Below are 17,754 nucleotides of genomic sequence, written 5' to 3' on the forward strand. Positions count from 1 at the left end.
TTTTCTCTAGTATGACAATAACCCTTATGACCCACACTCCACCTTATTTATATCATTAAGTTGTTCCTTAGCATAGGATTTGGATCTATCATAATCGTGAAAATAATCTAAGTGTGAGAATCACATAGTTAGAAATAACAAAATTAAACACACCATAAAAGAAAAGACATACTAACTCATTGTCTTAATATTTTAAATTAAAAGTAATATCAAATTCTTGTGTAAGATACAATATCACACACATAATATATATATATATATATATATATATATATATATATATAATATCTTCCTAATTACCTTTCATTAAAAAAAAAACCACCTCACAGAGACAATGTAAATATTGTTCAAAAGAAAATCTACCGAACTGAACTTTTTCTTGGCATAAAGCTTTAGTTCAAGAGTCCATAATAAATGGGGTTAGCCTTTTTTACAGTCTGCAGATCACATCATATTATGATAAGTACTTCTAAAATATTAAAACTAAAATTATAAAAACTATATTTTTGTCCTGCCTTACGTAATCTATTTTTTCTTCTCTCAACCCTACAGTGTTAATAAAAGGAAAGCAGAAACGTGGCACTTGGAAGGTACAACATAGATGAAAATATTATCCCCCAAAAACAAAACTGTTCTCTACAAGTAATCTCTTTGTTTTTCTAACCCAAATTCTAAGACCTATTCATATGATGTAGTCCCGTAATATAATTACAGCTGACGACGCCCGTCTTAGAGTACAGGAAGAATAAAACGAACGGTGACAAGATATAAACACTGAAACGGGGGAGCAATATCAAAAATAAAAACTAAAAATCTTGTTCATCTCTAATGTCATTATTCAAGCGGCTTTTCAAGATTAGTGTCTTCCTGATCTGTGTGCGAAGTATGGCCTTCTTCAGGACCTTCTTTAGAGACTTCTTCAGGGTCCTCTGCGTGCACCTCTTTGCCATTGACGGTTTCAGATTCTTTGGCATCAGCTGTTTCCCCATTTTCCATTTTTGGCAGTTCGCCATTCACAGCTACGCTCTTCGATTCTCCACTGTTCACTGCTTTTGGGAGTTCTCGTGCAGAGGAGGCCTCTAAAAGGCGGCTGATTCCATTATAAACATTCTTCGCATCCATAACAAGAGTTGCTCCACCAGGATAGCAACGCCCAAAACAAGTTGCGCAATGAGGATAAGCAACCTATAAATTGAATTTGAAGGTAATATAGATTATACAAAGCATCTTAAGATTGAACAACAGGTTAAGTGAAGTGGTTCAGGAGTTTGCATTAGGTTATAGGTCCTAATATTGATGACATCCTTGCAGGGAAACTAAGTAATCAATATGTAGAGTAATTCTATTGACGAGTGTAGATAATCTCAGAATAGAATCAGTTATGAAGATGCATTGTGTAAGACAAATAAAATACCTCAGTAAATGACCGGCAGAGTGAGAGGAAAAGCCCTGACTCGTTAGCCCGTAGCACTCGCGTTGTATTGTACAGCAACAATGAATCAGAAACTGCCCGTAATCCCTTAATCAATTCTTGGGCAAGGACATGTTTTAGACTTATTGGGGCACATGGACGTAGCTCATTCATTGCTGCTGATACACCTGCAGCCACCAAATAGTGGACATTAAGATGGATAAGAGGTATCAGATATTTAGGAGTCTTTAGTTATAAAATTATTTTCACAGTAATAATTACCCACATTATATAATAACATACTCAGTTGTTTACATTGACTGTTGACACACATATTCAGTCATGTCTCTTGTTTCCTACCTTTATCAAAGGTTTATAAAATCCGTAGAATATGAAGCATACATCGTAAAGCATCATGGAATCACATGATTAACAGCACCTTTCGTAATTTCATGAAAGAAGCTTCTTAAAACATGACCCATCAACCATGGACATTTCCATTTTGTACTTATTTTATATTTCCAACAGTGAGAATGTACGTTAGCATGCGAGTGGTAATGTAAAATAGGCAAAGGATAATGGACAAGTAATGAAGATATTTAGAACAAAACATTTACTAGACTCACCATTAATAAAAACAGCAAGAGGTGGATGCTCCATCAAATTAGAGGGCGGAGTGACATCCTCGTGATTTTCATCACCAACAGAACTTCCAGAAAAGCCAACTGCTGGCAAGGGAACCCATCGAAGTGAATCCAAGACCAACTGTGAACAAATTCATCTCATAATCACTACATAAAAGATAGACAACTAATTGGGAAAAAAAAGGAAAAAGAGGTCCCTAGATGTTGACTTGTTTGTATAAACCAATGGTCAATGCATAAAAGCAATTTCAGTAATCCCATGTAAAATATTTAAACTTCACAGCATTACCTGAAAATTCTCTACTGCAGTACTCATATTTTTGGAGAATAAGTTCAGAACAGCTCTGTAAAGAAACCATCATATATATTAAAAAATGTTCTATATGTATGTCTTAATATAATAACAGATCATTAAAGGAGCATGTTTTACTCTTCAAAAAGTGATGGGAGCAAGCCTCGAAAATCTAGTCCAACCCAACCAAGTCCCATGGCACAATACTGTTAAAAACACAGAAAAATAAAAGAAAGTTAGATGTAATCTCTTCTTGTTGTATTAGTCAAGCAGTACTAGCAGGAAGGACAAACTTAAGTGTGCTCCTTTGACCTAATTTTCCACAGGAAGGGGGGCTGCTAGAAATCTAATATTCCTTGAATTTATGTAGTCTGTACAATATCATATTCTTTCCAATTTCAAAATCAACAGAGTATGATAGAAGAAGCCCACCATGCACTGATCCAAAATATTTGACAGTGATCCACCTTCAGTTATCTTTGGAAGCATAAGTTTCAAAGTTTGCAGGTGTGAGGTAATTTGGTGCATTGCCCAGCTAAAAAGAAGCCCACCATCATAATTTTCCTCGCTTCCTGATGTGTCGTCAGCAAATATTGCTCGGTATTGGTTAACAACATCAAAAAGATGCATTCTGTGACAGTTGATCATCCCTTTTAAGTATTCGTATGGATTTGACTGGTCCAGATCCTCAAGTATACCAGTAAGCCATGCCTCTCGGCATCTCAAGAACTAAACATAAATAAATGCTTAGTCAAATGAAAGCCAAAAAAGAGACCAAGGAGATGCAACGGAACTGAAAATTTTGACGTAAGAGACAAGCAAGTAATGGCAATGGAAGACTGCACCCAAAAAAAAAAATCATTAAATCTTACCAGCAAACGCATTCCATACTCACTGAATACTCCTATTCGCCGTAAATATCCAATAATGCGAAGGCATTCAGGTAACTAGCAAAGAAAGATACAGTAATAAGAAACTACAAAAGAAAACATTTTTATAGATAAATCAAGTGGGATTTCTTTGAGTATTAAATCATAATCACTGCATAAACCTGAATATTTGAACGAAGTTTCTGTAGAAGCTGAGAAAGAAGTGATTGGGTAGTCAGCCTAACCTCTGCAGCCAATGCTTGAATCACGGGTAACCTTTGCACCCAGGAAAAACATTTAGTAACAAGAACAAAAATATATATAGACCATACATATATACATAACACGAAGAAAAGGAATCTTATTTATAGTTAAATGACTTATAGACATTGTGGAAGAAGAATCTAAACTTACTTTGGATGCATGGTTGAAAGTTTGGCAACAAATGCTTCCAGATCCAGGGCTTCATCATAATTCCCATTCCGTACACATCTGTAAAAATAAAGTAATTTACATGGCTTCTAACAGAGGAAGAGCTCTTCATACTATGTAAGAACATTAGTACGTGAAAATCCCAGGAGTGTAATAAAATAGTCTATCTTTTTTAACATACGTGTCCATGAGTTGAGGAATTTCTAGCAAGTCAAGCAATGTACTGTGATTAGCTAGCATTGTTTGGTTCATCTTCCTCTTCTCCAAAATCTGCTCAGCAGATTCTATGAATTCAGTGCATCCAGATGTCAGCTTTGGGATCTCATTTATCTGTGACAGAGGAGATCAATACTCAATGCCAAATGTTTATGACCAAACACACAGTAAATAAATAGAAATTCGTTATGACAAGGAGAAGGAAATTGTATAATCACAAAAGCTGGGAAATTATAAACGACAAAGAACAGGATAAAACATTGAAGCTGCAGGAAAGCTGTCCAATCTTTCTACATGTTTGTCAACGAAACCATTAACAGACCTAATGAAAAAAGTGAACGCTAAGAGGGATAAGGTGACAAAGGGGATTAGAGTTGGTTTCAGCCATAAACAAACCAGGGTCAGGCTCAATTCTAATAACAGTAAGAATGACTTAGTTATTAGTCATATGCATTGTGGGGAGAACCAAACAGATGCAGTTTGGGCAGGCGTGGGCCATACCCCTCCTTAACTTTTTTTATAACTGCTACATGTATTTGTTTTTGGGGTATTGGGAACCCCCTTCCCCATCCCCCAGTTCATGTTAGCCTCCTCTTCTATGAATTGGGTTAAACAAGTAGATAGCATACTTCAGTTTACAAAGCCCAATAAATTACTTGTTAAACTTATATAAGTAATAAAATATTGGATTCAGCTACAGCTTCAAAAAGAATTTTCACCTGTCACTTTATTTCCTGCTCAAACAAGTTTGTGACCTGCCAAGATTGCTGTCCCCATTGAAGATTGCACACAATCACAAGAGGTTATTTTCTGCCACTAAAGCTTCCAATATGTCTTTTTGGTCTACAACTCAGGCACAATTATATTTTTAAATGAGAGAGCAAGAGATTGGTTGCTAAACCATTGTCATCAGGGTTCAGCAGCTTACAAAGTCATTGTACAACAGCATAGCGTAATCCACACCACTTCTAGAATAGTATTTTATTTTTTACATATTTAAATTTCCTTAACAATATTGTAGCTATTGTATGAATAAATAATTTTCATTAAGTGCTTTTAATTAATTTTTAATTTTGCTCCAGAGTAAAACTAAAAGTCCGTGATGTATTTAACTTCTATTTAAGTCTATAATTAAGACTTTTTTTCTTTTGGCCCTTCATTAAATAATTTGTGGATTTGTCCCTAGGCAGAAATGTTGAATAGCAGCCAGGAGACTGGGTTTCTCCTAAAATACAGCCCAATAGATGTAGATCATAGGCTAAGAAAATCAATGACAATCTGAACCTTAGATCTTATCACTCATTCCAGACTCTGAACAAGGTTAACAATGTTTCAATCAGAGCGAAATGTCCCCTTAGGTGAGACAGTGCAACCCTAAACTCCTGACTCCTATGTTGTCTGATTATTCAAAGTTCAAGGTGCAGAAATCTGGTGCCATAGCTATCTGAGATCATCCTTCTTAAGTCACTGAGTTTCTTATTCACCACCGCGATCCTCAGGTTTTTAAGAATTCTTAGTAATCAGTCGCCACTTACAAGAATTGTACCCAGAGAAGAAGATTAATTCTTTTGGTGCAGTGTGTTATTCCTTATTGCTTATGCTAGGAGCAATAAGGGTGAGCACAGGGAATTAGAACTTGGGTTGGTTTCTGTTATAAACAAACTAGGGCTATTCAACTCTAATAATATTAACACTAAGTTAACTAGTTATGTGTCATAAATAAATTAGAAGTGAAAGAGAGCGAGAAGAAGCGACACGCAGTACAAATTAATAGGGATTGGGTTGGGAATACAGGCTCCTTGGAAAATTCTGGACTGTCAGAATTGCTCTCAGCTATGCTTGTTTCTAAGTTTTCCACTTAGTTTTGTAACCATGACGATTCAGATTGAGAAGAGGAGTGTTATTCAATACAAATATGGTTTTTTTATACATGTCCTTTAGTTTTCCAATCCAATTAAATTAGTAACACGCTTTACACTCAGTTGAACCCAATCACCTAATTTTATGCCAACCAACGAAATGCTCCTAAGATGTGTACGAAGCACAATCACATTTGCAACAATAAGCAATTCCACTTCGTTATAGCTTGAATTTAATATAAGCAAAGCTAGAAAATTGAAATATAAGAAGAAGATGAAATGAAAAGCGAGAGCATAGAGAAGGTACGAGAGATTCGAGATGGTTGTCAATGGAGGAGACTTCGTGGCGAATGGCGATTAAGGCGTCGGCGGCGGCAATGAAAGATCGGTAATTGGCGACGGCGACCTCTTGCATTTGGCGGCGAATGCGGTCGGCATCGACACGGAGGAGTTCGGGCTCCTTGTGAAGGCGATCAAGAGTGAAGGATAGGAGTTCGGAGACGTAGGGTTGCTGTGACTCCGACGCCAGAGGAAGGGGAAGCGCCGCCTCCGATTCCGATGATCTCAACTCCATTATTCTCCGCAAATCAAATCGCAGTCTCAACTGAAGCTCAGATCTGATTTCACTTCATCTCTGCTGTTGCAAAGAAATCTGAATCAGATCTCAGATTGCACTGCTATTTGGGGAGAAATGAGCCTCCACTGCAACAAATTTTACTCTCTTAAACTCTAAGGATTTAAGTTTTCAACATTCAGTTATGGCGTTGGGTTCCCACCACAAAAACTTCTATACAAACATTTCCTTGGAATATAGTTGAATTTCTTTTGTGTTTTTCATATCGATTATTAACTTATAGCATGGATTTATTTTGATAAAAGTTGTTATGAATATGAGAAAAATAAGAAAAAGATTAAATTGATGTTTTATAAAATAAAAATAATTTATATAAAAGTAAAAGATAAGAATTTGGAGAAGTTCAATAATGGGGTGTTTCAAATACTACTGAACCCATGTCCTTTTACCCTTTTTAGATATGTCAAAGTGACGGTTGGCTCATACGAGTTGGGTTGAACATGAGTGAATCTAATCCGATTTATTTTATCGTGAGCTAGAAATTTTGTAATTCAGTTCAACCTACCACGGATGGGTGGATTAAGTGGGTTGGCTCACCAACTTACCTAAAAGTATTATTTATTTATTTTTTTTAATATTCAAATATTTAAATAAATTTTTAAGTAATCCATGTGATGACAATCATGGTAAAATTAAGAACCAATGTTTTGATCATACTCACCACCAATATATGAAGAATTATTTCCAAGAAAGTATCTATATAGTCTAAGAAAGCAGGACTAATATTACAAATTTTCTGTCATGCTATTCAACAAAATATAAATAAAAAAATTATACATTTTTTTTTCACGCTAACTTAGAAAAAATTGTTTATAAGACGGTTACTTGAGTAATTTACTATAAAGATTATAGTTAAAGATTAAAGTATCAACATATATATCTTGACAATCAAATTAATTAAACATTCAAACTATTCAAATATAATTAAGTAACATTCTAGCATTTAAAAATATGAAATTGTAAACAAATATAACAGTAGTAGTAAATAATTATTAAAAAAATTTAAAAAAATTAAAAAAATTGTAAAAAAAAATGTTGGTGGGTTAAGTGGGTCAACCCACCTTCAACCTGGTTTGAACCTGTTTAACCCGTGGGTTAAGTGAGCCGGGTTGAGTTCAACTCACTCTTGAAAAAGTTGAATTTTTCTCAACCCAATCCAACTCGAACACGTGATAAGCCGAATTGGTTCACAGATTAAAACTCATTTTAACATCTCTAACCGTTTTCATTTGTTTTACAGCGTGATTACAGCTTTTTGTTTTGACAGTGTCATTACAAACACACAGTATTGTTATAATTACTTTATGGTTAATATTTTATGTATCAGTCGTATCACATACGTGCAATAGTCCTTGGTTATTATTTCTTTTATGCTTTTAAATTTGTAGATCTGTACATGTACATATTGAATTGACTGAGTCTTTACATAAGGTGACATCGATAAACAATAATTTATATTAAATCAATCTTCATTTTACAAAACTTTGAACTTCTCCGTTAAATATGTTGGTTATCTATCAACTAATCCTTTCACAATTTTAAAATTTTCTTCTTAACCATCATATCAACCGACAAATTATATATAATAATTACATGTAAACTACCTATTGAGACTTGAGTTAATATTATATACATGTGAAGTAAATAATAATAATAATAATAATAATAATAATAATAATAATAATAATAATAATAGTATATAGATAGATAGATTGTATGTAACTTTAGTCTAATAGAATAATATTAATATGTCTATTATATTCACAATTTTCAACAAGCTAGAAATCACATCCTAATACTAAGTTTTTGTTACGTGTATAATTTATAGCAAGAAACATACTATATAAATATTATGTTCAAACTACACTTAAACAAAGGAAATATATTATAATATTTGCATTATAATATGTAAATAAAAGTTGTTTAATGTAAAGAGCAGACAAAATTAAACAATAATCATATATAAACACATTATGAAACAAATATTTAAAATTGAAAACATATAAGTAAGTCCCTAACTAAAATATCCATATAAAAAAGTAACTAAGTGTAGCGAATATTTTTATATATAGAATGAAAAAAAAGATTTTTTATGCCGATTTTGAAATTGATATAAATATAACCAATATAGAAAGTTTATACTTTTTATGTTAGTTCTAGAAATTTTTATACTTCTTCTTCATTCCATCATCACATTATGTTCAAATCTACTATCATTTTATTCCCAAATTCTCCATAAAATCCTAATTCTCATTTCTCGTTACCTTTAAATCCTCAACAATAGTGCAAGATCTCAAAGCTTCCATCATAGGCGATATGCTTTACCCCAACCTCATGCACCGCTGTCATTCACACCCTATTCCACTTCCTTCGTCTCTTCATTCACATCCACGAGGTTTGTGTTCTCACCATCCCTTTCTTTTTCCTCCAATACCACTCTCGTCACGTACTTCTTTGTCAAGGAGGTATGAGATCAGGCCCTGGCATAGCAAACACAATAAACACATTATTACACCTGCATTGATCTCAATAAGAATGAAAAAAAAAAACCTAAATGAGAGGAAAACACTCACTTACGAAACAAAAGAGTTGCGAGAGTGAGAGTAGGAGTGCCACGAGAGCGATGGTCTTTGGAACGAGGAGGAGGAGAGGACGACCACCAAAGCAACGAGGCAAGGAGTAGACACCGGTGCAAAGAGGATGCAGTGAGGAAAGTTAGGAGTCTGGTGTAGAGAGGAGGAAAATATGAGTGTAGTGCGATAATTCTAAGGAAAAGAAGGAAATTAAACATACTATATTATAATGTCCCACTTTTTATTTCGATTCTATGTATAATCAACATAGAAAGTCTTATATTTTATTAAAAAAATGTCATTGCTTTCACTTTCTATGTCGGTTATAGGTATAACTATATAGGAAATCTCATCATATTTACAATTTTGTCACCTTTTCACTTATTATGGTGGATATGGATCATAACTACCATAATAAATCATTATGAAATGCAACTTTTGCACTGGTGTTAATTCAAATAGCAAACCAACTAAATGAGACAATAATATATAAATATATCCTAAAATAAATATTTAAACTATAATAATAGATAAATATATTAATATAATTAACTCAATATAAAAAATATATTATAGAAATCATACTAAAAAGTAAGAATCACATTATAAGTGTGACATCCCATTTAATAGAATTCCTAATAAATAAAATATCACATAATTATAATAATATAGAGCAACAATAGGAAGTATATCAGAATTTAACCATCACAGTCATCCAACTATACTGGAATAGAGATTATAGATATCAAGGCACAGAACAATGCCATAAACATGTTTCATAATGCAAAACAGTTTAGCAAAAGATTGTTCATAGAGCAAGAAATTATAAAGGAATTAGTTCATCAAAAGATGTTCAAAAGAGCAATAACTAAAACATAGTCTAGACAGTAGCATCCCCGCTATCTATGCGATCACCAAGAGCCTCCCCATCTATTCACACCAATATTGATGATCATTGCAAAAAGGAAAACACCACAAGAAAACATGACACAAAAAAGAAAAAGGGTAAGTTAGAAAAAAAATAATTTTAATAGATAAGTAAGCAGATTATAAGCAGGCAAATCATTGTGCATACATAACATGTGACAGCAAACAATAAAAGACCCTCTAACTCAATATGCGGATATATGTAATGAAATCGTATTCATTGGTTGCTTGTACTTGTGGTGACCTCTATTACTCTATAGAGTCATTATCAATGGATTTCACCTTACCACACATAAGTTAGTCTATGATCATTTAGGACCATTATCCTGCTACTCTCAACACATGAACCAGTTTACTCTAAGTGAGTCTGACTGATTCAATAGAGTGTTAGGATACAATCTTCAAAAGGGATTTTTCCATGAAATTCCTACACATAATCCACAAATTATCTCAAAACATTATCATCTCATGCCAAACATATGAAATATAGTCCCAGATACCACATCATACATATATCCAGAGGCGGATCTTCTTGGGAACAGGGAGGGTCATGCCCTCCCCCCCTAGATTTGAATTTTTTTAATTATAATATATATATATATATATATATATATATATGTTTGAATAAATTGTAGGTAATATATTTTAGGAATTGATGAAAATAAAATTGTGTATCTTTTTATTTATTTTATAAAGCACAACATTCGGTGTTAATAGATAATAAAACATAAAATTAAATATAATAAAAAATAAAAATATTTTGGTTTAATTTCTCTTATTATTCCTGTTTTTGTTCAAAAATTAACACTAGAATTATGTGAATTACACCAACAAAGCAAATCATCCATATTAAGAGTTTCAATTTTAATAAAAAATTCATTGATTTGTTTCAAGAAATTTAACAAAATTTATTGTAAAATACCAAATTGTATCAATTTTTCAATAATCGGGAACAAATTGAAACTAAAAAAATTGAACGACTGATTTAATATTTTTAAGCGAAAACATGAATCAAAAGAGTAATTAAACCAAATATTTATTAAGATAATTTTTATTTTCCTTCTTATTGTCTTTTTAGTTTTTCACAAATTGTAATCATTTCTCACTCATATATTTTCTTTTTATTTTTGAAGAAAAAAAAAAGTCAGAAACAAACTCATTATTTTTTCTCTCATTTCTCATTTATCATATCCCTTTCTTGTCTCTTGTCTCAATAATGAAAAAAATATATTTTATCTCATGAACTTTTTCTATATTCATTTTTTTATGAATATAGAAGAAAAATAAATAATGTATTATGTGTTTTTTCATAACTGATTTTTAATTGTGACTTGAATATAATATATTTTTCTTTTAATAATCATGTGTCTCAATTATAAAAAAAATACTATGATAAATTATTTTTTAATATTATTTAATATATTGATAAAGAATGAAAGAATAAATTTATTTTTTAAAAGTGATAAAAAAGAAACTATTGATAAAAAGAAGATAGACTCTACCTCTTCATATATTTTGAAGTATTATACTAATTATAGTTCAGTTAGAGAAGTCATTTTTTTAAAACATTATGATCGAATCAAATGATCTCTAAATTATATTACTTTGGCCCCTCCAATACTTTTGGTCAAGATCCGTCATTGATCATACTCTTAAGGAGTAAAACAATCAATCATAGAAGAGAGCAAGTAATGAAGCAGGTCCCTGCACTGGTCTGGCTCAAGCTAAAAGCCTTCGCTTAAGTGATAGAAGTTCTCTCACTTAAGCTAGACATTCTCGCTTGGGTGAGAACTCGAACAGTGGATACTGTGAGGTTCTCGCTTGAGTGAGATTGCTCCTTTCAAAACTGAAGCTTCTCGCTTGAACGAAAACTCGAGAAAAAACCTAGGTGAGTTTTATGCTATTCTTGCTTAGACGATGGTTGCTCGCTTGAGCGAAAACATCAGATTTCTCCCCTGCTCACACATGCAAACCAGAAATCCATATCAAACCTAAGACAATTCATTCTCATACAAACACAATCATCATCCAAGCATAAACAGAACCAAAAACAAACAAAATACTTCAAAAACGTGAAAAATCCTAGCTTTCTTTATCTTGAAACTGAAAGCGAAAGTACGATAAGAAAATAAGTGGCTAACTTTTCTTTACTAAAGCTAGGCCAAAAACTTTAAAATAGAAAATGAACTTTACAAAAAGAACTAAAGTATGTACATAAACAAAGTTTAATGTAAGTAGCAAATCAACTAAATGGAACAATAAACATGTAACCCAACTAAATGGAATAAGAATACACATATAAGCATATTCATAAACAAATATGTAAACTATGGAAGCAAATAAGCATGTATATATATATATATATATATATATATATATATATATATATATATATAGCAAGTTTAATGCAACCTTGTAATAAAAGGGAAAAAAAGAACACAATGTAAGAATTAAAATATCTACATAAAAGGAATTTTACAGGGAGTAGAACAACTAAATAGGACAATAAGCATATAAGTATATTTGGAAACAAATATTTAAACTGCAGAAAGAAATAAGATTGCTTAAAGTAATTAGATTAATATAAAGAATATCGTAAACATCGTAATAAAAATTAAGAATCACAATGTAAGAACCAAAGCGTATATATATATATATAAATAATTTAAATTAAATAGTAGATCAATTAAATGGGCCGACAAGCATAATGTAAAGAATGTCATAAAATTGTAATAAAAAAGGATACAAGAATCATAAACATGTTCAAACTTTACTTAAAAGCATGAAGCATATTAACACATAAATAGCAAGAGTATCATAGAGATGTAACTAAAATAATAATCTAAACATTACAACTAAAAACAATTTGAAACACAACCCAAATAAAACTTAAATCCTAAAGTTTTATCTTTTCATCCAATCATTTTCAAACATAAACATTGTTTTGTCTTTTCTTAATGAAAGTCCAAACCTTAAATAGGGGAAAAAAAACTTATATTTCTTAAAAAAATACCAAACATCTTCCTTGTTATAATTTTTTTTTTCTTCGCTACACCTTCGAAACTTCAATCACAAGATTCTGACAAGTATTTGCTTCGTCTTCATTGTAACAACTAACACAACTTGCTGTAAGAAATGGTCATTGTAAACTTTGTTTTCAGACATTATGCTACAATAGTTTTTTTTTTTTCGTACACAATATTTACATCATATAAGAACAATAAAGAAGATGAAATCGAGAAATGAGATAAATAAAAAAAAAACCATAAAACTAAGAAAATAAACTGATATATATATATATATATATATATATATATATATATATATATATATATATATATATATATATATATATACACACACGCATGATAGTTATGAATAAGATAGTAAATTCTATAACCATAAGCAGCGAAAACGATAAAAAGAATTAACATAAATAGTATGTCTCAACATAGTAACCATGGTAAAATGATAAATTCCATAATTACAAGAAAGCTAAAACTACAAAAAAAAAGACCACCTTAATGTACAAGTGTACAGTTGTAATGGGCAATTTAATAGTTTTCGAGGTGCTGTGTTTTCTTAGTTGTACAGTAGATACATATTTGTACCAACCAGCTCCGAACACGTGGTATTTTCATTATTTAATTGTTTAATACCAAGAAATGACAAAAAGACTTTGGAGTCAATCATTCCTATCGTAACTTTCCTAATTTCCTTCTCAAATGTAAGACTATGATGAACAACTTGGTGAAGACGAAATTAGAAATTTTTCTCTAAGTCTTCTCTGTGATTTCGGCATCATTTCATGGTACTTTCGTTCTTTGGACCAAAACACTTTTGATAAATCCCCGCACAGTGATCAAGCCACAGACCAAGCTCAATTCTCCTTCTGCAAACTCCACCATCTGGTATTTGAATTTGAAGCCATGGATGACATAGTTGATTGGTCTGAACTTCCCCTCGAGCTATGGCCCAAGATCGGAAAATCTCTGGAAAATCACATGGATATTGTGAGGTTTCGTAGTGTGTGTGAGTCATGTCGATCTTCCATCCCTCTCTCTCTTCCCAATTCTCCTTCTTTTCCTATGCAGATTCCTCAGCCCATGAACCAATCCATAGACACCGTGCTCAGCCAAGCCACAGTCTTTGTTATTGAACCAAGCTTTGGAGCCTCCAATTTGGAGCCCTTGGCACCTTCTTCCAAAGGGTGGCTCATCAAGGTTGAAGAATCAAAGAATCATTCCTTGACTTTGCTTAGTCCAATATCCGATCGCAAAATCTTGTACCCTCATGGCGCTACTTCTCCCATGTTGTGGAACTTGTTGGACTATCGGGTCACCGAGTTATGCAAATCATACACCATTCACAGTCGCTTATCTGCCACTGTGAGCAAAGTTGTGTTCTTTCCCAATTCCCCGTGGATTGCAGTTGAGGATTCCATGGCTTGTTGCATCTTTTTGGAGGGGAGGTTGGGGTTCTTGAAACACGGGGATGAGAAATGGACTCTTGTGGATGACAAAAACTTCTTCTACGACGATGTTATCGTGTTCAATAGTCAGTTTTATGTCACTGACAAGTGGGGCACTATTTCATGGGTCGATACTTCTTCCTTGAAGTTGGTGCAGTTTTCTCCTCCCCTGTGTGGCTTTGGGAACAAGAAGCATTTGGTGGAGTCATGTGGGAGTCTCTATGTTGTTGATAGGTTCTATGAAAGTGAACTCCCAAGAAGATGGAACTACGTTGGACGTGTGGATCGTGATGCTGCAGTGGAGTATTTCAAGGTTTATAAGTTGGATGAAGAGTGGGGAACGTGGGTGGATGTGAAAAACTTGGGGGATAGAGCGTTTGTTTTGGGTAAAAGTTGTAGCTTCTCTGTTTCTGCTAAACAGATAACGGGGGTACCAAGAGAATTGCATCTATTTCACAGATATCTTTAACGTTCGTGCGTACAATTTAGAGGATCGTAGTATTGTGGCCAGTGACTTTGATCCCTGCATTGACAAGTCTCTGTGTCCTAACTCATCTTGGCCCAGAATTGCAGGGCAAAACCAGCTTCGAAATAACTGAGTTTAAAAGTATGCTGCTTTCATTTCTCTTCCTTTCCATGTTTGTAGTTCAGTTAGTCGTGTCGATCTTACCGAATATGTACAGATAACTGCTTAACTTGATGGTGTTTATTCATTTGCACATGATGTTTATTTCTGGATTACACTATGGCTTGAGAAAAGCTAGTTTATTTACTACTGTTTGTGCTGCAACAGTAATGTACATTAGTTCAATTAAATATTTGGATATTTCAGAAGTCCTATACTTTCTCTTTGTGAACACCTAATCACCCAAGACACCTGATGAACATGTATAATTTTTCTGTGTATCTCTTCCTATGATTACTTTACTGATATAAAGTGATACTTATTTTGATCTCTTTGCTGTAGGATATATAATGTGATACTAGTTTTGATCACTTTACTGAGATATGAGCTTTGTCGATGCAACGCAACACTCCAAAGCTTTTGTGTGGACCCTCTCCCAGAAGAAGTGCAGAGTGCAGACACACAATTGTCGGTTGATTTGCTGAATGATCCCATGTCACAAGTTGGTTTGAGATGAAAAGCTGGAATAACTGGTTTGTTCTACGTGATGTGCTCATTTTGACTCTGTATCTTATTACAAGAATCAAGAACAAAATAGTGGTATTTGTTCCACTTAGTGTATAACTGGAGCCTATGTTCAAAAGTGATTCTACATCTTCTGTCTAGATTCATGATCAAATGAAAATCCAATTTTCAGCTCATACAAATTCTTCTACTCTGAAATACACTTTGGGATAATATAACAGGTGTATGTCATGCAATTAAAATATAAAAAAACTGGGGAAAGAAACTAATTTTAGCTAACAAAGATACAGCAACCATATCAGATAAAAAAAAAGAAAAATGAACAGTGTATGTTAGCCATTATTGCACACTGCTGGATATTTTCAGTTGCCACTTCATTTGACCTTCTGATTTTTTTGGTTGGAATGAATAAGAATAATGAAATTAATGTATAAATTGAGTTTAAACGGCCCTACTGGGATAGTGAATGAAACTAGCTAAGTCACAAAAAAAAAAAAAAAATAAGAAAAAAAAAAGTCAAGAAAGGCAACCTCTGTGGAACACTTGGCCATTTTTCCAATGAAAAGAACCCACCTGGGACGCTTTCTTCGTGATATGTCTCCAGTTTGTAATCTTCTGTTATGAAACACGTTAGATTAGTTGCAGGAATTTCCACCGTTTCATAAATTTGTTTTTAAACCTATGTTTGATTAGACAGGAATGTAATAGAGAATGAAAAAAAAAAAGGTAACAAATAAAGTAGATGTTGATTGATTAGAAAAAAACAAAAAAAACTGAAATAAAGATTTTTTTTATTAAAAAATAAAAAAGTATTTATTATTAATATTTTCTATTATTATGAAACAAAAAACTATCGTAGTGCGTATTCAACAAATTCTCGGTATCTTTTTGTTCTATTTTATTTCAGACTCTCTTTTCTTTCTTTTTTAAAACTACTGGTTCCTCTTCTTCTCCACTAACAAACAAATGTTAACTCATTGCGAACCGTTTTAGACAATTTCACGCTTAATTTAATTTTTAAAATTAATATTATCAATTAAGTGGTTCTCAATAATCAATACTACCAAATTATAAAAAAAAATACTATTTAAATTTAACTATTATTTTTAAAATTTATTTTGACATATATATAAAAGTTGATTTGTTTTCTTTGAATTCAATACCAAATGACCAAAGTAGAATAAAATTAAGGTGTACATTGATGAGTGAGGGATACTAAATCGCACACCAAATTGACCTATACTTATCAAAGTCAAGAATCAAACTGACTGATTCTTAGTATTCGAAATTAAAACATTCACATGTCTAAATATTGGTTCTGATATTATCTAAATAAACGACCAATATTATTTATAATGTATAATAAAAGTGCGACTTCTCTTATAAGAAAAATATATACGAAATATCAACACAATATAAGAATAAGAATAAATGTTATCTATTTAAAATTATGTGTAATGGAAGAAGATGAGGTGTGTCAATAAGAGACGCAACTGAAAATTATTGGTGGATAGAGCAAAAATAACCTTTATGATAGCACCAATGGTGACACTTTCAGATTCCACGCAATCTGCACACCACTTTCAGAAATCTTTAATATCAGATCATAACGTTAGATATATCCGACAAACTCAAAAGTTATCGAAATAGGTAAATCTTATAAATTTTATTTAAATGGTAAGTTGTGCTAATATAATACTATTTCATTATAAAAAATTATGTATAAAAGATTTCATACTTTTTATAAAGTGAATTTATGTTAGTTTAAACGACGTTTGTATTAGAAAAAAAAAATAGGAAAAAAGTTTTTTTTACATCATTTGACAACTATTATGAGGGTAGAATAGTTTAATCAAAATTTATCTTTTATATTGTTATAAGAAAGAGAAGTTGATAGTAATAAGAGATAAGAAAGAGAAGTTGATAGTAATAAGAGATAGTGTTAAATGGTAATAAAAAAAAGTGTAATGTCAAAATATCAGTATTAAAAAGATAATGTGAGTCAATCATGATTTTGATTTCATTCTATTTTTTTTTTTTAATTTGAATCGAAATTATACGTGACACGATTTCAATATAATTTTATTTGAGTTAAAGTTATGCTGAGTAACACGTCTTTAATAATTTTATCTGAATTAAAGTTATGCAGAGGTACACGAGGTACCACGTCTTTAATATTTGAGTGTAATTTGATCTGAAGTGAAGTGGTGTACACTAAAGTCGTATAGAATCAACACGATTTAATTTTAATAAGTATGATGTTGTGTTATGTATAC

At 32.1% G+C, this 17,754-nt stretch overlaps 1 protein-coding gene and 1 pseudogene across 3 annotated transcripts; one reads left to right on the forward strand and one right to left on the reverse strand.

Moving 5' to 3' along the window:
• Window positions 1-583: 583 nt before the first annotated feature.
• LOC114178518 (conserved oligomeric Golgi complex component-related / COG complex component-like protein) lies at window positions 584-6,526 on the reverse strand. 2 transcript variants are annotated; one of them, XM_028064476.2, is made up of 11 exons: window positions 6,031-6,526; window positions 3,830-3,978; window positions 3,631-3,708; window positions 3,399-3,492; window positions 3,220-3,294; window positions 2,780-3,076; window positions 2,486-2,553; window positions 2,345-2,399; window positions 2,038-2,176; window positions 1,415-1,599; window positions 584-1,185 (listed from the first exon to the last, which is right to left on the reverse strand). In XM_028064476.2, exons 1-11 carry the CDS (start codon window positions 6,295-6,297, stop codon window positions 835-837), a joined length of 1,758 nt encoding a protein of 585 aa, XP_027920277.2. In that variant the 5' UTR covers window positions 6,298-6,526; the 3' UTR covers window positions 584-834. The 2 variants fall into 2 exon arrangements, with proteins under 2 accessions (XP_027920277.2, XP_027920278.2); XM_028064477.2 differs by lacking the exon at window positions 6,031-6,526 and adding an exon at window positions 4,584-4,818.
• Window positions 6,527-13,546: 7,020 nt separating this feature from the next.
• LOC114179579 (F-box protein At2g26160-like) lies at window positions 13,547-15,660 on the forward strand (annotated as a pseudogene). Its single transcript, XR_014993775.1, has 2 exons — window positions 13,547-14,935; window positions 15,296-15,660. The product of XR_014993775.1 is annotated as an F-box protein At2g26160-like (transcript).
• The last annotated feature ends 2,094 nt before the right edge of the window (window positions 15,661-17,754 follow it).

This window comes from Vigna unguiculata, chromosome 3 (assembly GCF_037176805.1).
Source record: "Vigna unguiculata cultivar grain cowpea cultivar isolate G323 ecotype 2 chromosome 3, ASM3717680v1, whole genome shotgun sequence".
NCBI lineage: Eukaryota > Viridiplantae > Streptophyta > Magnoliopsida > Fabales > Fabaceae > Vigna > Vigna unguiculata.